Source organism: Nycticebus coucang, chromosome 8, assembly GCF_027406575.1.
Source record: "Nycticebus coucang isolate mNycCou1 chromosome 8, mNycCou1.pri, whole genome shotgun sequence".
NCBI classification, from domain to species: Eukaryota; Metazoa; Chordata; class Mammalia; order Primates; family Lorisidae; genus Nycticebus; species Nycticebus coucang.
The window spans coordinates 92,470,591-92,491,697 of NC_069787.1; the positions used below are offsets into that span (position 1 = coordinate 92,470,591).

The 21,107-nt window shown below is 45.5% G+C and overlaps 1 protein-coding gene and 1 pseudogene across 4 annotated transcripts; one reads left to right on the forward strand and one right to left on the reverse strand.

Annotated features, from left to right (window-relative positions):
* Nucleotides 1-52: 52 nt before the first annotated feature.
* On the reverse strand, nt 53-20,376 carry ELP6 (elongator acetyltransferase complex subunit 6). Of its 4 annotated transcripts, none has more exons than XM_053600521.1 (7): nt 20,223-20,376; nt 18,442-18,520; nt 16,297-16,367; nt 12,823-12,941; nt 10,091-10,292; nt 6,012-6,158; nt 53-4,781 (listed from the first exon to the last, which is right to left on the reverse strand). In XM_053600521.1, exons 1-7 carry the CDS (start codon nt 20,274-20,276, stop codon nt 4,653-4,655), a joined length of 801 nt encoding a protein of 266 aa, XP_053456496.1. In that variant the 5' UTR covers nt 20,277-20,376; the 3' UTR covers nt 53-4,652. The 4 variants fall into 4 exon arrangements, with proteins under 4 accessions (XP_053456496.1, XP_053456497.1, XP_053456499.1 ...); XM_053600522.1 differs by lacking the exon at nt 20,223-20,376 and adding an exon at nt 20,001-20,074; XM_053600524.1 differs by lacking the exon at nt 16,297-16,367 and having other exon boundaries at nt 20,223-20,238.
* LOC128592540 (small nuclear ribonucleoprotein E-like) lies at nt 3,026-3,329 on the forward strand (annotated as a pseudogene).
* Nucleotides 20,377-21,107: the final 731 nt, after the last annotated feature.

The following is a 21,107-nucleotide window of genomic DNA, read 5'->3' on the forward strand; positions in this document are numbered from 1 at the left end:
CTACTCCTTGAGCCACAGGCGCCACCCGCCTATTTTTTTTGTTTTGTTTTATTTTTCATTTGCATTTAGTTAAACACAGTTCTCAAAACATTTACGTGAAATTGGGCTTCCTTTGGTAAGCAAAGGACCTGAAAATATTATTTAAAAAATGAACAGGCAAAGTCTTTAGTTCATCCATGACACAGGTGTAGTGTTCCCTTCTCTTATCCCACACTCTGAAGCACCCAGGTTTTTCGTGTGGTCTAAAGCTAGAAGAACAAGAGTGTATTTGTAGTAGAATGTATTGTCACTTGCTGACAACTAGTTGAAATACCATTATCCCCTTTTAACAGTTTTAAGAAATAGCCTTTGAAGGCATTTATTGTGCAACTCTTCTTACTCCCTGCTATACATATTATTACAGATTACATAGAGGCTGACAAATCCACACTAATATAAGCATTAAGCATTGTTGTTTTGAAAGATTTTTAGTTCTAATATTAGCAGTATAGAGTTACAGAGCATATAATTTTTAACACTTAGTTGCAGGTATATTAAGTACGGTATGTTTCATGCACTGGAGAAAACAGCCATCTTGTCTTTAAATTTACTACTGACAACAAAATATGAACAGTTCTGCTAAACACTGATTTTGTTTTTTTGTTGTTTTTTTTAAGGTAGGTCTCATTGTTGCCTTGGCTAGAATGCAGTGCTGTCATCATAGATCACTGCAGCCTTGAACTCCAGGGCTCAAGGGATCCTCCTGCCTCAAGCTCTCAAGTAGCTGGGACTAACCACACTCAGCCAATTCTTCTATTTTTTGTAGAGACAGAGTCTTGCTCTTGCTCAGGCTGCTCTTGAACTTCTGGCCTCAACCAATCCTTCTACCTCAACCTCCTAAAGTGTTAGCATTTCAAGTATGAGCCACTCGGCCTAGCCCTCGTCTGTTTTATTTATAACATTTAGCATGGTCTAATTCTACATATATCACCTCTCAGTTGTGTTGATAGTTTCCTCCATTAGAGACCCCTTTTGTCAACATACTAAGAAAACAAGTAGTTGTCCCCACTCCCAAATACAAACAGTATATAAAATTCATGACATAAGGGGAGGTGCCTGTGGCTCAGTCGGTAAGGCGCCGGCCCCACATACCGAGGGTGGTGGGTTCAAACCCGGCCCCGGCTGAACTGCAACCAAAAAATAGCTGGGCATGGTGGCGGGCTCCTGTCGTCCCAGCTACTCGGGAGGCTGAGGCAAGAGAATCGCTTAAGCCCAGGAGTTGGAAGTTGCTGTGAGCTGTGTGATGCCATGGCACTCTACCCGAAGGGCATAAAGTGACACTCTGTCTCTACAAAAAAAAAAAAAAAAAATTCATGACATAATTGATAACCGTAAAAACCAGAACCTAGGAGCCCAGAGAATAGCTAAGCAAACTGGAATATAATGATACCATAAAATGCTAAATAGTCACTAAACACATAAAAAATTTAGTGAAAGCATTTATAAACAAAGTAAAGAAATATGATAGTAAAATCCGTATCATATTCTTCTATGAACTGTAGCTCAAATAAAAGTTACATAAATACAGGTATCAAGGGCGGTACCTGTGGCTCAGTGAGTAGGGTGCTGGCCCCATATACTGAGGGTGGCGGGTTCAAACCCAGCCCCGGCCAAACTGCAACAACAACAAAAAAATAGTCGGGCGTTATGGCGGGCGCCTATAGTCCCAGCTGCTTGGGAGGCTGAGGCAAGAGAATCACATAAGCCCAAGAACTGGAGGTTGCTGTGAGCCGTGTGATGCCACGGCACTCTACCGAGGGCAGTAAAATGAGACTCTGTCTCTACAAAAAAAAAAAAAAAAAAAAAATACAGATATCAAAAAATCATTAGATTTTTTTTTTTTTTAGCTTTTGGCTGGAGCGGGGTTTGAACTTACCACCTCCAGTATATGGGGCTGGCACCCTACTCCTTTGAGCCACAGGCACCACCCAAAATCATTAGATTCTTTAATAACTACTTTCTCAATTATTCTCACAATTTTCAAATATTCTATCAGGTCTGCAATTTTTTTTCTTTTTTGAGACACAGTCTCATTATGTCACACCTCAGTAGAGTGCTATGCTGTCACAGCTCACAGCAACCTCAAATTCTTCGGCTTTAGCAATTCTCTTACCTCAGCCTCCCAAGTATCTGAACTACAGGCACCTGCCACAATGCCCAGCTTTTTTTGTTGTTGTTGTAATTGTCATTGTTGTTTAGCAGGCCCAGGCTGGGTTCAAACTCGCCTGCCTCAGTGTACGTGACTGGTGCCCTAACCACTGAGATACCGGCGCTGAGCCAAGTCTGCAATATTTTGAGAATAAAAGCAGCTATTTCAGTAGGATAATCTACATGATAGTCAGGATCTCTTAAACTCAGGAGTTTAAGACCAACCTGAGCAAGATCGAGACCCCATCTCTACTAAAAATAGAAAAATTAGCTGGGCGTTATGGTAGACTACTTGGGAGGCTGAGGCAAGAGCCAAAAGTTTCAGGTTGCTGTGAACTAGGTTGATGCCACTGCACTCTATCCTGAGCAACAGAGTTAGACTCTGTCTCAAGAAAAAATAAATAAATAAAATTAAAAATTAAAAAGGCTGGGCACCTGTAGCTCAGTGCTTAGGGCGCCGGTCACATGCACTGGGGCTGGTGGGTTCGAACTGAGCCCAGGCCTGCTAAAAAACAAACAAACAAACAAAATAGCCAAACATTGTGGCAGATGCCTGTAGTCCCAACTACCAGGGAGGCTGAGGCAAGAGAATCACTAAAGCCCAAAAGTTTGAGCTTGCTGTGAGCTATGACGCCATGCACTCTACTGAGGGTGACAAAGTGAGACTGTCTCAATAAATGATGAATAAAAGTGAATAAAAAAATTTAAAAAGTTAAAATTAAGCAATAGAGCTGGCTCGGCACCCATAGCACAGTGATTATGGCCCCAGTCACATACACCGAGGCTGGCGGGTTCAAAACCAGCCGGGGGGTTAGTGTGGTCTTTGTGAGATTCTGCTATGGCGTACCGCAGCCAGGGCCAGAAAGTGCAGAAGGTGATGGTGCAGCCCATCAACCTCATCTTCAGATACTTACAAAATAGATCCCGGATTCAGGTGTGGCTCTATGAGCAAGTGAATATGCGGATAGAGGGCTGGCTGTATCATTGGTTTTGATGAGTATATGAACCTTGTATTAGATGATGCTGAAGAGATTCATTGTAAAACAAAGTCAAGAAAACAACAACTGGGTCGGATCAGGAGATAGTATCAGGAGATAGTAACAGGAGATAGTATCACTCTGCTACAAAGTGTCTCCAACTAGAAATGACCAGTGAAGTGAGAAATTGTTGAAAGGGCAGTACCGGATTTGGAGGCATACTGTGTTGGTTTTGTAGTTCTGAAACATTTGTCGGTGTTGCTGTGATTACCTTTATGTTGTTTCAAAATGATAATAAATGGTGTTATTTGGTGTTGTTTTTATTAAAAAAAAAAAAAAACCAGCTGGGGCCAACTGCAACAAAAAAATCGGTGCCTATAGTCCCAGCTACTGGGAGGCTGAGGCAAGAGAATCGCTTAAGCCCTAGAGTTTGAGGTTGCTGTGAGCTATGATGCCATGCCACTCTACCAAGGGCAACATAGTGAGACTCCCATCTCAAAAATAAATAAAAGCAATAGAGCTAAAAGTTCTTCATTATATGTCAAAGTAACATTATTTTTTCATATTATTTATTTTTAAGATAAAAATCATTGTGGTATAATTTACATACCAAAATACCCCTGGTGTCTACTCTGAGGTGACCTTGACTGAAGGACTGAGTGAAACCAGCTGTCATCTACAGGATGCTGGGGCAAGAGCTCACCTTCTGCAGTCCTCACAGACTCCATCCTACCTGACAGCAAGAACATCCCTTACCCCTCTCACAAAGGCCATATATACTTGTGCCCTCTACAGGGCTTCATGTGACCAAGGCACTGGTGCTAGATCACTGATAGCTAGGACTCATCCTAGACTCATGAGCCTGTGGGCAATGCACCACAGCAACAGAAGCTGAAGGTGGACTTCAGAGTCAAGTCTCGTTACCTACAGCCTGCTCTACATTCTTGAGTATTCTTCTAAACCTCTCTAAGCCTATTTCTTCACTGTACTTGAAAGGAAAATATCTTTGCAGGATGAAGATAAAAATTAAAAGAGAAAACCCACAGGAAGCCCCGATGTGGGAACTTACTTTATTCTAGCCATGATTATTCTAGTTGTCACCTTGGACACCTACCATCCAGGACTATCTCCTAGTTGGCACATTCTCACCCACTCTGGCTCTAAAAGGCACAATGACCAAAAATGGGCAGTTGGGGCTAAATCATATTTATACAAAGGCTCCAAAGGACCCCTTTTGCTGGAGTTCAACATCCAGCCTGTCTCTAAGCAGAGGCAAGGTCATGCATTCCTCATTGTTTCTGATCAGGGCCCAGGGGAGCAAAGGTTTACATACCATTATTGCATCATTCAACCCTCCCTGAGTCACAGCAGAGTTACCAGCCCAGCCTGAAATACTACTACAAAGGTGTCAAGACCCATTCCTGCTAGGTTGCTTTATCTTCCACATCTGAGAATAGTCCAAGGTAGCTTCAGCTCCCCTAAATCAGGTCACAGAACAGCAGGAGACATTCCTTTGGCGAAAAAGGACACATTCTTGTCCTGTATCTTATACTGGTAAATGAGGCTCCGATTCCGCTGGGCTGTAGGCTGTGATGGCCTCCTCCATAGGATCTTCAGCTAGAGAGAGAGAGAGGAATAAAGAGGAGCAGCTACCTGAGCACATGCTGTGTCGTGTGCCCCACCTTGCCTTCTCTGTGACCTTCAACTGAGGGTTCTATGAGAGCACAGTCAGACATGCCATCTAGTAATGGGACCAACTTGAAAAACTAAGCTAATAACCAGCTAACTAAAAATAAAGGTTTCCTACTACATTATAATAGCCTTATTTGCTCTTTACATAAAATGTGAGAGAGAAAGAAAAGTTCTCCAAAGGAAACAATTAGTGTTTTATGATTTCCCTTTAGTCTCTTTTCTATGCATGGTTTTATACTTGTTGGCTAGACCAGTTTTGAAAATCACATTAAGATTTGTACATTTATAGCTGGGCATTGTGGCGGGCACCTATAGTCCCAGCTACTTGGGGGGCTGAGGCAAGAAAATCACTTAAAGCCCAAGAGGTTGAGGTTACTGTGAGCTGTGACACCAGGGCTCTCTACCAAGGGTGACATAGTGTTTTTTTTAACACTATTTCCACTGACTAAAATGCTCTGGGGGACTGGCCGGGACCGCAGCTGTTCAGCACACCCTCTCTTCATGTCCTCATGCTGCACCACAGGCACCATAGATAGCGTTGCTCCTCTGCTTCATTCGCCACATCTGCCTCTCAGTGACTCTGGGCCATGACTCCCAACCATCCCTACTGGGTCAAAAGTATTCAAACTAGAAGCTATAGAAGAAGCTCAAGGGATTCCACAAAAGAAGATTTAGAAGGCACAGAACCACATAGCAGCCTCTTCAGAAGGGTAGAACCTGGCTCCACTTCTAGGGCAGCACTCTCAGCTTCTACCTAAGTATTCCAAATGTTCTGGTAAGAAGTAGCAGCAACCTCATACATAGGTATGGCCGGCCCTAGTCTTTATGTTAAAAGGAGTGATATTGACCTGAGCATACAAAGCCTGCTGTCATACTGCAGGGGAATTCTGCATGGCCCCTGCAATCCACTCTAGACAGCTGTTTCCTCTTCAGAGAGCTCCACTGGTCGCATATGGTACCACCATGGAAAATGTGTGCTGGTCCATGAAGCAAAACACCATCTGGAGCAAGTCCCTACCTTGTAGTCACACAATTTCTGAATGTCCCAACCAGATAATCCCTCAGGCCCAATAATCCCCTGTGCAGTCTGGACTCAAAGACACAGGGGTCAGCAGCCTGTTGCCCAGTGAGCCCCTGACCTCAGCCCCTGTATACCTGCCCATGTACGTCCCTGCAGAAGCCGGTGGTCAGGCCCTCAGTCCGCAGGATCAGGTGGCTCTGATGACTGAGGCCATTCAGCAGGATGTCATTCTCCTCGTCCTCACCATCTCCACTGTCATGCACAAGGACCACCACATTACCCTGCATCAGATACAAGATAGAAACCTCCTTATTGGAAAGGACACCCACAGTCAGAATACTGACTCTTGGTGTCTCTAATCCCCTGCACATCCTTTCACAGATCAGCTACCCTGCTGCCACCACAACCAGCCCCTTTGGGGAGAAAACTCATACCTGGGCTCTAGGACCCTCAACCCAATCATCTATGGGACAGTTTCACCACTATATCCAACCTGTACTTCCAGCTCAATTCATCTAAATCTAAGCTCACCCTATGGACTTCAAAATAAGCTCACTCTTGAATTCTTGAATGTTCTAAAGGATCACTATTCTGCCAGGCACCAATTCATCCAGTCAAATATTCCTGTGCACTTCCTGTGTACCAAACCCCACACTAGGTTTAAGGAATAAGGGATGGAGGCTCTGGAGACAGATAGATGCTGACAATATAGGATGACAATACCAAGAAAGAGAAAAGCATGGGGTTCTGGGGGAATACAAAGAAGAGGCATCCTACCTGGCCTGGAAGAGGAGATAGGAGCTAGGCATATCTGAGCTGAGTCTTGAAGGGCAAGCAGGAGTTAGCCAAGCCAGTCAACCCCACTGGAAAATGACAGTTTGAATAATAACTCCTTCCTTCATTCTTTTTTTTTTTTTTTTGGTTAAGAAAGAGTCTCTCTGTTACCCAGGCTAGAGTGCCATGATGTCATCCTAGCTCACAACAGTCTCAAAATCCTGGGTTCAGGCTCAGTCCCCATAGCATAGTGGTTACAGCACCAGCCACATACACCAAGGCTGGCAGGGTCAAACCCAGCCCTGGCCAGCTAAACAACAATGACAAATGCAACAAAAAATAGCCAGGTATTGTGGTGGGCACCTGTACTCCAAACTACTTGGGAGGCTGAGGCAAGAGACTTGCTTCAGCCCAAGAGTTTGATGTGGCTGTGAGCTGGGATGCCACAGCACTCTACCAATGGTGACATAGTGAGACTGTCTCAAAAAAAAAAGGATCGGGGCGGCACCTGTGGCTCAGTGGGTAGGATACCAGCCCCATGTGCTGAGGGTGGAGGGTTCACACCTGGCCTCAGCCAAACTGCAACAAAAACATGGCCAGGCATTGTGCCAGGTGCCTGTAGTCCCAGCTACTCAGGAGGCTGAGACAGGAGAATCGCCTGAGCCCAAGAGAGTTGGAGGTTTCTGTGAGCTGTGTGATGCCATGGCACTCTACCAAGGGCAATAAAGTGAGACTCTATCTCTTAAAAAAAAAAAAAAAAAAAAGGCTCAGCACCTGTAGCACAGTAGTTACAGCCTTAGCTACATAAACTGAGGATAGCGGGTTCGAATCCAGCCTGGAATAGCTAAACAACAATGACAACTGCAATAAAAAATAGCTAGGCGTTGCGGCAGGAGCCTGTAGTCCCAGCTACTTGGGAGGCTGAGGCAAGAGAATAGATGGGCGGCAGCTGTGGCTCCGTGAGTAGGGCTCTGGCCCCATACACCGAGAGTGACAGGTTCAAACCTGGCCCCAGCCAAACTGCAACAACAAAAAAAATAGCCAGGCATTGTGGCAGGCAGCTGCTCTGGAGGCTGAGGCAACAGAATCACCTAAATCCAAGAGCTACAGGTTGCTGTGAGCTGTGACTCCACGACACTCTACCGAGGACAACAAAGTAAGACTCTGTCTCTTAAAAAAAAGAAAAAAAAGGGCGGCACCTGTGGCTCAAAGGAATAGGGCACTGGTCCCATATACCAGAGGTGGTGAGTTCAAACCCAGCCCCAGCCAAAACTGCAAACCAAACAAACAAACAAAAAAAGAGAATAGCTTAAGCCCAGGAGTTTGAGGTTGCTGTGAGCTGTGACACTACAGCACTCTACTGAGGGCGACATAACGAGACTCTGTTTCAACAAAAAAGAAAAAAAATCCTGGGATTACACGATCCTTCTGCCTCAGCCTCCTGAGTAGCTGGGACTACAGGCACCTGCCACAATGCCCTATTTTTAGAGACGGGGTCTTGCTCATGTTCTTGCTCAGGCTGGTCTCGAATTCCTGAGTTCAAAAGATCCTCCTGCCTCAGCCTCCCAGAGTGCTGAGATTACAAGAATGAACCACCACAACCAGCCAATAAGTCCTTTCTTTTTTTTTTTTTTGGCAGTTTTGGGCCAGGGCTGAGATTGAACCTGCCACCTCCAGCATATGGGGCCAGCGCCACTCTATCTTTTTTTTTTTCCCCACAGGTTCCCGCCACAATACCCAGCTATTTTTTTGTTGCAGTTGTCATTGTTGTTTTAGCTGGCCCAGGCCGGGTTCAAACCCACCAGCCCTGCTGTTTATTATGGCTGGCACCCAACCCACTGAGCTATCGATGCCACCAATCCTTTCTTTCTTTTCTTGAGACAGAGTGTCACTTTGTTGCCCTTGGTCGAGTGCTGTAGTGTCATAGCTCACAGCAATCTCAAATTCTTGGGCTCAAGCTATTCTCTTGCCTCAGCCTCCCCAGTAGCTGGGACTATAGGCACCTGCCACAATGCCCGGCTATTTTTAGAGATGGGGTATTGTTCTTGCTCAAGCTGGTCTTGAACCTGTGAGCTCAAGCAATCTACCCACCTTTGGCCTCCCAGAGTGCTAAGATTACAGGCATGAGCCACCCACTGCGCCCAGCCCCCAATAAGTCCTTTCAAAGAAATACTACCCAGTTGTCAAAAAGAATGAAGCAGGTCCATGTGTTATTTTTAGGCAATGAACAACAAAATATGCACATATATTGTGTATTATTAAATGAAAAAGACATACCAAACAGTATGGGTGGCAAGTTACCAGTAATGTGAGAAAAACACAGAGAGAAAAATTACATACAAATTTGTTCATAATGGCATAGAACCTCTAAAAGGATATATACACAGGAGACTTACCATGCCCACGGAAACATGGGGATTGAAAACAGACCTGACCAGCCAGGTGCAGTGGCTCACACCTGTAATGCCAGCACTCTGGGAAGCTGAGGTGGGTGATTACTTGAGCTCAAGAGTTTGAGACAAAAAATAGCCAGGGGTTATGGGCAGGTGCCTATAGTCCCAGCTACTTGGGAGACTGAGGCAAAAGGATCATTTGAGCCCAAGAATTTGAGGTTGCTGTGAGCTATGATGCCACAGCACTCGACCAGGGGGAAAAAAGTAAGACTCTGTCTCAAAAAAAAAAAAAAAAAAGAATAGAAAAGAAAAAGAAAATAGACCTGGCCAATGGGCACAGTACCTCACTCCTATAATCCTAGCACTCTGGAAGGCTGAGGCAAGTAGACCGCTTAAGGCCAGGAGTTTGAGACCAGCTTGAGCAAGAGCGAGACCCAATGTCTACTAAAAATAGAAAAACTAGCCAGATGTTGTGGCAGGTACCTGTAGTCCCAGCTACTCTGAAGGCTAAGGGAGGAGGATGGCTTGAATCCAGGAGTCTGAAGTGGACGTGAGCTAGGCTGATGCCACAGCACTCCAGCTTAGGGCAAGGGAGTAATACTCTGTCTCAAAAAAAACAAACAAACAGAAAATCTCTATTTTTGTCTCATAATTTTATAATAAAGGTAATATTTTATATACTATACTTGTCTTGAACTTTAGAACTTTTAAAGTAGTTATATCTATTATCTTAGCTGATCTATATACTCAGGAACAATAATAACTTGCCCCGGAACACAGAGGCCATGTATGGCAGAGCTGGAACTGCAGCAGAACATGTGACCAGCCCCACGGAACACAGTGCTAGTCAACTCTTTCTTTATTTCTAAGGGCTTTATTTTTTAGCAATGGCAAGTAAAGAGAGAGCAGGGTGGATGGATTAAGCCTGCCAGAGTAAAGCCAAAATCTCATGCAAATACCTAAAAAGATCATTGCAAGCGAGGTCTGGACCAGTTTGAGCTTCTTCATGTCACAGGTGGGAGCACAGAAAGTAGTTCAATCATTACCTTTAATTCCCAGCACACAGTGGCTCTGCAATAGTGAACAAAGTCCAGCACAGCCACCGCCCCCACACCCAGGCTCAGGAGCAAACTGAGATCATCCACCAGCAGCACCGGGCACCTCCATGCAGGCTCTCTATTGTCCACAGGCTTCAGGGCCTCCCTCACAAAATCGAACAGTGGCTGCAGGTTCCCAGGATCGGCCCCCCTGGAGACACAGGACAAGTCATCAGAGTACATTCTCTCTACTAAACTTTTTCAGCTACCAAGTAGCACCACAGAAAAGGACTGGGGAAAGCAAAGAAGCAAATATATCATAGTCCTTAGCACTGAGGGGTTCACAATCTAGATGGAAAGAGCAGGCAAATATAGGAACAAGAATAAGTTTTACTCCAATTCAAATATTCCCTGCAGCTATTAGGTACAAAGCACTATGATAGATACTGAGGGTCAAAAAAATAAGCAACTAGCCCATAGGGCGCTTAAGAGAAATCATAGAGGCTCTCTAACAAAAGAGCTTAAGGGATCTAGAAGATTAATTGGATTGAACAGGCAAGAGAAGCCTTCCCAGGAAGTTCATACATGGCTATAAAAAATTAAACTGCAGGCTCGGTGTCTGTGGCTCAAGCAGCTAAGGCACCAGCCACATACACCTGAGCTGGCGGGTTCGAATCCAGACCAGGCCTGCCAAACAACAATGACGGCTGCAACCAAAAAATAGCCGGGCATTGTGGTGGGTGCCTGTAGTCCCAGCTACTTAGGAGGCTGAGGCAGGAGAATCGCTTGAGCCCAGAAGTTGGAGGTTGCTGTGAGCTGTGATGCCAAAGCACTCTACCCAGGGTGACAGCTTGAGGCTCTGTCTCAAAAAAAAAAAAAATTAAACCGCAAAGCCCGGCACAGTGTCTCACGCCTATTACCCTAGCACTTTGGGAGGCAGAGGCAAAAGGACTGCTTGAGGTCAGAAGTTTGAGAGCAGCATGAGCAAGAACAAGACCCCATCTCTATTAAATTTAGAAAAAATTAGCTGGGCATTGTGGCAGGAGGCTGGAGGATCCCTTGAACCCAAGAGCTTGAGGCTGCTGTGAGCTATCGTGATGCTACTGCACTCTAGGCAACAGGGTGGCGCCTGTGGCTCAGTGAGTAGGGCGCCAACCCCACATCCTGAGGGTGGTGGGTTCAAACCCAGCCCCAGCCAAACTGCAACAAAAAAATAGCCGGGCAGTGTGGCGGGCGCCTGTAGTCCCAGCTACTCGGGAGGCTGAAGCAAGAGAATCACCTAAGCCCAAGAGTTGGAGGTTGCTGCGAGCTGGGACACCACGGCACTCTACCAAGGGTGACAAAGTGAGACTCTGTTTCTAAAAATAAATAAATAAACTAGGCAAACTAGACGTAGTCTCACTCTGAAAAAAAAAAAAAGGAAAGAAAAAAAAAAAAGGTTAACGGGCAGTGCCTATGGCTCAGTGAGTAGGGCGCCGGCCCCATATACTGAGGGTGGCAGGTTCGAACATGGCCCTGGCCAAACTGCAACAACAACAAAAAGAAAAAAATAGCCGGGCATTGTGGCGGGCACCTATAGTCCCAGCTACTCTGGAGGCTGGGCCAAGAGAATTGCCTAAGCCCAGGAGCTGGAAGTTGCTGTGAGCTGTGATGCCACAGCACTCTACCAAAGGTTACAAAATAAGAATGTCTCTTAAAAAAAAAAAGAAAGAAAAGAGAAGAAAAAAGGTTAACTGCAGTTCAGGTGATAAAGGGCTGCTCACAAGCATAACAGATTTAACCCATTTCTGACGTAACTACCTCCACCTTCTCCAGTGACTACCCCCAGCAGTCATTTCCCAGCAGTAGGTGAAAAACAGAGCTCAGGGCCCAGGGCAACTGCTCCACTACCTCATACACCTGAATCCTGAAGTAGGGTTATCTTCACTAACAACAAGGACAACTCCTCACACCTTGGGATGATGAGGTGTTACCAGCTGCTTCATTCTGATGAAGAAATCTAGAGGTGTGTACAGTCACATACACAGGGTGAAGGAACATGGCCTCCTAGCCACTGCATATAGGTGTGTCTGAGAGATGAAGAAAGTGAGGAGAGTTCCTGTGTGGACTCCTTTGTGGTTGAGGAAGAATAACAGCCAGTGGGAAGGCTCCACAGAGCTAAGTTTGTGGCTGATGTTCACCAAGGACAAAAAGCAGGAAAGCTGATCTCAGACCTCTACTGCTGCATACCAAACAAAGGGACAAAACATTTTCCCCAAAGGTTGAGAGAGTAAATATTTTAGGCTTGCAGGTCATATGATCTCTCTCAACTACTCAGCTTAGTTTCTGTAGGGCAGTGACAGCCAGGGACAATATGCAAACAAATGAATGTGGCTGTATTCTAATAAAACGTTATTTACAAAAACATGTGACTAGCCCACAGCCTGTTATTTGCTGACCCCAGTCTCAAGCCAAGAAAGCAAAGGTGTTTACTAGGGCTCTGAGACAGGGTTAAGAAATAGCAAAGCATGTTTCTTCTGCCATCCTTCCAGAAAATGATCCTCTGTAGCTTTTGGCACAAACATACACCCTCAGCCCCACAATAAGAGCCAAGAGTTTTCAGTAATGCTGCACCAAGTGAAGTGCTAACTTCTAAAGCCAATTCTGTCCTGCTACACATGAAGAGAAGGAAACACACAGCAACCTTGCCTGAGCCTACCTGCCAAGTGTGCAATTCTGGGCTGGGCTGCAGGTTGACTGACCTGAGAAACTGCAGGGGGTGTGGTTCCTTGTGAGCCTGGAAGAAGACATCCATCGAGGATTTGAGACCCTCAAGGAACACAAGTTGTCCACGTTCCCGTGCCACAGTCAGGCTGACACCCTAAACACAACAAAGAGGAGATTAAGGTACTCTGCCTTGTGCTTTGTAGAGGAAAATCAGAGAGGCCAGATGCCAGCTCATAAAAGAGCATGAGACATATTTCAAACTCTGCCACAGTGTACCTGTCCACTCTATATGTGGGCCCTTGTCATCTTTTCCCTGGGTGCTCCCAACCCACAATCCTCATTCTGTTTCAGAAGTCCATCTACATTTAATTGTCACATTTAAAAAAAAAAAAAAAAACACAATAGCTCGGCGCCTGTAGCTCAGTGGCTAGGGTACCAGCCACATACACCAAGGCTGGCAGGTTTGAACCGGGCCCCAGCCTGTTAAACAACAATGACAACTGCAACAAAAGAAAGAAGAAAATAGCCAGGCACTATGGCGGGTGCCTGTAGTCCCAGCTACCTGGGAGGCTTGGAAAGAGAATCACTGAAGCCCAAGAGTTTGAGGTTCCTGTGAGCTGTGATGCCACGGCACTCTACCGAGGGTGACATAATATGACTGTCTCAAACACATACACACACACACACACACACACACACACAACACTCTTTTGTCTATGCAGGGTATCCATAATGTTGGTGTGCAATTTAATAGGATACCCTATATGGCAATCCGATTGGCTACATTATGGATATCCTGTATATCTTTTTATGATTACCCAATACTGGTTTTTAATTTAAAAAAGTAATATAAAGTTTCATTTTTAAATGCATGTATTTTTAAAATTAAGCACATTTTGGCCTGGGTCATGGTGGCCCACCCCTGTAATCCTAGCACTCTGGGAGGCCAAGGAGGGAGGATTGCCTGAGCTCACAGGTTTGAGACCAGCCTGAGCAAGAGCGAGACCCCATCTCTAAAAACAAACGGGTGTTGTGGCAGGCGCCTGTAGTCCCAGCTACTGGGGAGGCTAAGGCAAGAGAATCCCTTAAGCCCAAGAGTTGGAGGTTGCTGTGAGCTATGACACCACTGCACTCTACCAAGGGCAACATAGTAAGACTGTCTCAAAAAAAAAAAAAAAACTTTATTTACAATAAACAGAAACAGGGAAAAGAAGAAATTTAGTCCTGCTCTAGATGAGGGCTTCTTAAATATGACTTTTCATGAACACCCAACAAATTAAAAATCCCTTGCAATAGTGATTGAAATGTAGATCCCTGGGCCCAACTTCAGATCTCCAACAAAGGTAGGTCCCAGGATCTGCATTTCAACAAACAACCGAGGGATAGTGATACATTCCAAATATGCAGTCTTCCTCTCCATTTGCTCAGAAACAAGTCACACGGAAAGCTTTAGACTCTCCATGCCCCTAGACCAGCTCCCAATTGCATATTTACATACCAAATGCCCAATGTCCTCACTATCCACCACCATTCATTCCAACAGCCACCTCTGACAGAGAAAGACTCCTGAGTTTCACATTTATTCATTCTCCTTACCAGTCTTTTTATGTTCAGTATAATAATATGCCCTGAGTACAGAAGCTCATACTCCAGTACTTGATATGCTAAGTACTGTGCATACATTCCTACCATGTTGATGATAAATCAAAGGTAAAAGAAAAGCAGCCACTCTGGACACAGCTTTCACATCCAGAAATACAGATGCTACGGCCAAGAGAAATGCTTTAGAAACCTGGAAAGCAACATGTGTTACTGACATGACTGTTCTCCCTGAGGTTGCACCCTGACCTCTAACACAGGAACTTTTTCCTTCTTTGCACAGGATGGGAAAGAAAGAGTCTACTACTCTCACTCCCTCATTTGCTTTTCCCCAACAGAGAACTTGGCCCAACACTAAGACTGGCATTTTAAACATCACTGCTGATGGGTGGCCTGTTTTTCTCCTTCTTTAAGGCTGAAGGAGGTAGCCAGTACTTCAAAAAAAACCCAGCCCATATCCCTTCAGTTCCCATTTTTTCTTTTTTTCTTAGAGACAGAGTCTCACTTTATTGTCCTCAGTAGAGTGCCGTGGCGTCACACAGCTCACAGCAACCTCCAACTCCTGGGCTTAGGCAATTCTCCTGCCTCAGCCTCCTGAGTAGCTGGGACTACAGGATTTGAGACCTTGCCTGCCACAACGCCCAGCTATTTTTTTGTTGCAGTTTGCAGTTTGCTCGGAGCGGGGTTCGAACCCGCTACCCTCGGTATATGGGGCCGGCACCCTACCCACTAAGCCACAGGTGCTGCCCAGTTCCCATTTTTTCCTAAGCAGTAAGTCTACCTGGTCACAGGGAATGGTCAAGTCTAGGTCAGGAAGTTCACCAGCCTCTTGGTCACCTTATTCTTTTCTGCCTACATCTGATGAGGTGGGAGGCAAGGAATAAAAGTACCTCTCCCTGAAATGGGATCTCAAGCCCCAGCTTAAGGAAAGGCAGTAACAGACACCAGACTTAGCAGCACAATAAGGTACAATCTCCAACCCAGTGGGACTAAGATCAAAGCCCACACTGAGGAAAAACCCTTAACTTGTCTAGAATCAGTAGAGAAGGGTCTGGTTACTTTTTTTTTTTTATTGAGACAGAATCTCACTTTGTCACCCTCGGTAGAGTGCCGTAGCATCATAGCTCACAGCAACCTCAAACTCTTGGGGTGAAGCGATTCTCTTGCCTCAGTATCCCTAGTAGCTGGGACTACATGTACCCACTACAATGCCTAGCTGTTTGTTTGTTTGTTTTAGCAGGTAGGGGCCAGGTTCGAACTCACCAGCCCTGATGGATGTGGCCAGCACCCTAACCACTGAGCTGCAGGTGCCCAGCCTGGTTTTGATTAATTAACATCTACAAAGCAGGTCTCATTCTATAAATTCTCAACAAAACATTCTGAGATGCTGGCTTGGAGCCTGTGGCTCAAGTGGCTAAGGCGCCAGCCACATACACCAGAGCTGGCGGGTTCAAATTCATACCAGGCCCACCAAACAACAATGACGGCTGCAACCAAAAAATAATCGGGCGTTGTGGTGGGCACCTGTAGTCCCAGCTACTTGGGAGGTGGAGGCAGGAGAATCACTTGAACTCAAGAGTTGGAGGTTGCTGTGAGCTGCGATGCCACGGCAGTCTACCCAAGGCGACAGCTTGAGGCTCTGTCTAAAAAAAAATAAACAAATAAAAAAATATATCATTCTGAGATGTTGCCATAGCCCCTCAGAGAAGGGATTTAGGATTCTAATATTTCCTTCTTCCCTCCTTTGTTAAGTTCTCTATGATCCAAACAAGAAATCCCAACCTTAGACCATGCTCACATGTGCATGGGACACATATGCACTCAGGGTCCTCACCACAGAGTCCTAAAATATTTCCCTTACCTATGAAAAGAGAGGAAGCAGGAAAAAGAAAATACATATATATATTTACCAGCTTTTGTCCCACAATATTGTAGTGGCTGAAGGATTGGATGAGTGCCAAAAAGCAGACTTTACAGTTAGCTAGAAAACAAAATAAAATGATTTTTAATAAATCCTCTGCTTATAACCAGTCTCATAGACATTATACCACTTCAAGCAAAAGCACTGAGGCACATCTAGAGACCCAGAGGCCTTGCACCCTGACATTCACAATTGGATTCTAAGATGCACTTTTTTTCTTATTTAAGATATGCCTCATTTCACCAATTCTGAGCTGTATTTCTGTCCCATGTATTACTAGGTAATTAATTTTTTTCTATTGTAAATATGGTAAATTGCTGTCTGTTTTTTTAATTATATCTTTTTTTCTGTGTACCGTTGGCATATAGGACTACAACTAATTTTCTAGCTTCTTTTTCAAACTTTCTTTTTTTTTTGGCCAGGGCTGGGTTTGAACCCGCCACCTCCGGCATATGGGACCGGCGCCCTACTCCTTGAGTCACAGGCACCACCCTCTTTTTCAAACTTTCAAGTTTTTATTTTTAGTTATTATGGGTAAAACCAGTCGTATATCCAACAGTCTTGGATAAAACCAGTCTTATATCCAGGAAATAAGAAAAGCATAAAGAAGCTCCAGCTATCTGATTGAACCTTATTAAATCTAATATAATTCTCTTGCTTTTCCTAACACTGATCATATCATATCATCTGAAAGAAAAAAGCACTTTCAAACTATAAAGGTGTAGCTCATACCCCAGCCTGCCAAAGTCCATGCTCAAGAAGAGTGCATTGATAAATTAGTCTTTTTTTCATTTGGCTATTTTCTTTTTCTTTTTTTTTGAGACAGAGCCTCAAGCTGTCACCCTGGGTAGAGTGCCATGGCATAACAGCTCACGGCAACTCCAACTCCTGGGCTCAAGCAATTCTCCTGCCTCCGCCTCCCAAGTAGCTGGGACTACAGGTGCCTGCCACAATGCCTGGCTATTTTTTGGTTGCAACTGTCATTGTTGTTTGGCAGGCCTGGGCTGGATTCGAACCTGCCAGCTCAGGTGTATGTGGCTGGTGCCTTAGCCGCTTGATCCACATGTGCTGAGCCTTTTGTTTTTTTTTTTTTTGGCTATTTTCTTTTTCTAATCTGTTTCCATATGTAAACTGCAGTGGCCATGTTCTTTTTTTCTTTTTTTGGAGACAGAGTCTCATTCTGTTGCCTGTGCTAGAGTGCCATAGCCTCAGGCTCGCTCATGGCAACCTCAAACTCCTTTTTGAACCTGGGTTCAAACTCCCTTTGAATCCGGGTTCAAGCGATCCTCCTGCCTCAGCCTCCCAAATAGCTGGGACTGCAGACACATGCTACCACACCTGACTAATTTTTCTATTTTAAGTAGAATTGGGGTCTCCCTCTTGCTGAGGCTGATCTTAAATTCCTGACTTTAGGGCCAGGCACGGAGGCTCATGCCTGTAATCCTAGCACTCCAGGAGGCCAAGGCAGGTGGACTGCCTGAGCTCACAGGTTCAAGACCAGCCTGAGCAAGAGCAAGACCCCGTCTCTAAAAATAGCTGGGCATTATGGCAGGTGCCTATAGTCCCAGCTACGTGGGAGGCTGAGGCAAGAGAATCGCTTGAGCCCAAGAGTTTGAGGTTGCTGTGAGCTATGATGCCAGGGCACTCTACCCAGGGTGAAAAAAAAAAAGAAAAAAGAAAAAAAAACCCTCCTGATTTCAAGTAATCCTCCCACTTCCCACTTTGGCCTCCCAGAGTGCTAAGATTATAGGTATGAGCCACCATGCCTGGCCAATCATGTTCTTTAGGAAACATCTATTAACACAGCCAAGTGTCAATAGGATCGAGCGCCCAAAAATTCCAAGATACATAGGACTAAGGAGCAACTAAATCAGGATGCCACAGTGGGTGGAGAAGGGAAAGGTAGAACATGGGAACAGTGAGCACATGCCACTCTGTAGCAGGGCCAGGGAGGGTACGAGAAGGTCCAGTAATCTTTTACCTAATAAAATAGCCTCCTGATTACCCAAACACAAAGCCTTGGCTAGTAAATGCTATTCTCATTGCTTCCTAAAACAGTTTGGTTTTTTGTAGGTATTTGTTTGTTTGTTTTTTGCCTTGGGTTTCTTTTCTACTGCATCAATGAGTCCCATACCTCTGAGGTAGAAGGAGAGAAAGTGGTGCACAAGGAAACTGCCATCTGTCTTTGCATCACAGAGTAGAGTCAGTTTCCCCTAAAAGTGACAAGGAAAACAAAAAGATGAATTAGATTACTTGGAAAAAGGTCAACTTGGTGTAGAAATCTAATCAATCTGTCCACCCCAAATTTCTGCACCTATAGAGTATAATGTTTAATGATAAATATGCTATGTTTATCTAAAAAGAAGAAAATAAATCAAAATTATGGAAAAATTAATTACTAAAGTAATGAGGACTAAGCTACTCATGTTAGGTAAGCATACCTCAGCCTTCACTCTTCATCTTAGTAACCTTACCTTAGGGAGAATTAGAGCCTGAACCAAGGCTGCTTTTACCATCAGATGACAATAAAGTTAGTCTACCAAAATTGGAAAGGACCTTCAAAAAGGTCTTCTGATCTAACTTCCTATTTCTAATTCTGATGCCACTTCTGTGTCCTGTAGGGTAGGTGAGAGGGGAGGAAGTAGTTGTTGATGGAGACCTCCAATAGCAAAGTTTTCCCAATGCCCCTGCTTATGGCACAGCTGTGATCACGAAGAGTCCTGAAAAGAACTTTAAAGGTGGTCTCTGCAGTGCCTGGTTGTCCTGCTGCAGGGCAACTTCTGTCAGTGACAGCGAAGGTCAGGATCAAGAGGTACCATACATGCCACCTCCTTGCCAAGTGACCTTAGGCTTTACGTTTTTTTTCACTTATAAGATATGAAAGATCACACTACCCTGTTTTCCCGAAAATAAGACCTACTTACAGGAACGATAAGATGTCCCCTGAAAATAAGACCTAGCACGTCTTTGGGAGCACACCTTGTCTTATTTTCAGGGAAACAGGGTATTAGACCTTGAAAGTTTACTGCCGGTGCTGTCATTCCCTAGTGCCCCACTGAATCCTCCGTTCCCTCACTCTGGGAGCTTTGAAAGTGACAGTAGTAATTGGCAAAGTAACCAGAGCCATCTGGAGGCTTGGACAGACTACTGGGCAACTACTATAAAATCCACAAAGATCTACTGAGAGTTACAATTTGCCTGGCACTACGAAGTCATAAAAAGGCTTTACACACATATAGGCTGGCTGCCTGAAAAAGCCCATCATTTCATTAGGCAGACAAAAGTTATGATACAAAACAAGATATGCCCCTAAAAGAGGTGACCCCTGCATTAAAATGGTAAAGATTTCGAGGTGTCTTAGAGTATGAGAAGGAGTGGCTGGGCTGTGGTGCTGAAGACGGACTTGATGCAATCCAACGTAGGTTGCTTACAGCTTCCAACAGCTCCATTAGAGACCTCGAGGAGGAAGCGTAAGAGGATGCATTGATGACGACATGCCCAGTGCTCCGAGGTGGTTAAGAAGCTCGGAGAACCGAACTTTTCTTTAGGGTCAGTTCCCTAACCACTTCTGAGCTCCTGGAACCCATACCCCCTACACCAGTGAGCAAGCACAAGGTTCCTCAATACGCGACTGTGAATGTAACCCAACTCAATTGGGGGACATGCTTCCTAGGAACTTTTAAGAACACGCACGACTTCTGAAAACATACGAAAAGGTCCGTCCAGAAGCCCTCCTTCAGGCCTGTCTCCGTCTCCAGCCCCAGGCCGAGGTCAGCCCTCTTCGAACTACAACTCCCAGGCGCCCATTGCCCGAGGTCCTCGCGCTTTCCCAACCAGGTCATGTGCGCTGCGTCCCGGATGCAGTCTGCAGCTACACTCCCAGGACTGCCCCCTTCTAGACCAGCGACATCTTACCTGCTCCGCCCTGTCAGGGGAGATGTTGAGAAGGTTATTGAGTTCCGGGAACATTCCGAGCTCCGGGAACCAGCACTCTGGACGAGCAGCTGAGGTGCCACGCAGACAACAGAGCCTGCAGAGTACATAGACTCCCACCAGTCTCGCGCGAAGGGGCGCGCATGCGCAATGCCACTTCTGGGAGCTTGTGGCGGCCAATCAGGCGCCCGGGTGTTGCTGCTGGCAGCGCACGCGCGTCAATGCTTATAGCGTTCCGGGTGACCGTGAGCAGTTACCCCTCCGCGGCCCAAAGCCAGGGTAGTTCTTTGCGGGTCCGCGTGGCTTCTGAGCCCTTCCCGTGGCTCCCGATGACCTTAGCCTCGATCTCTGCTCAATTTAGGCCTCCATCCCTCCACAAAGTTCGGTCGAACGCCTTGTGTGTGTCCCGCAGTGCTAGGAACTTGGGCTCGTCGGTGAAGGACACAGGCAAGGATGCCCGCCCTCACAGAAGCAGAAAACAAGCATAATAAACCCAGACTGTATCTTGAAAAGTTGTATAGAGAAAAGCAAGGGCATGAAGGAGTAAAAGGGGGTAGAAAACGGTTTCAGAATTAAGGAGGCTTTCAGGCCTCCCGAGCGTGATTGAAACATGCTATGTTAGGCCCCTCCTTGGGGGCTTTGTGCTTTTTCCTTCCGGGCATGATTCTTTTCCTAGATATTCAGCCAATGAGAAACGCCACCACTTGGCTCCGCTCCCGTTGCACAGTGGTTACGGCGCCGGCCGCATACACCGAGGCTGATGGGTTCGAGCCTGGCCGGGCCAGCTAAACAACAATGACAAGTACAACCAAAAAATAGCCGAGCGTTGTGGCGGGCGCCTGTAGTCCCAGCGACTCGGAAGGATGA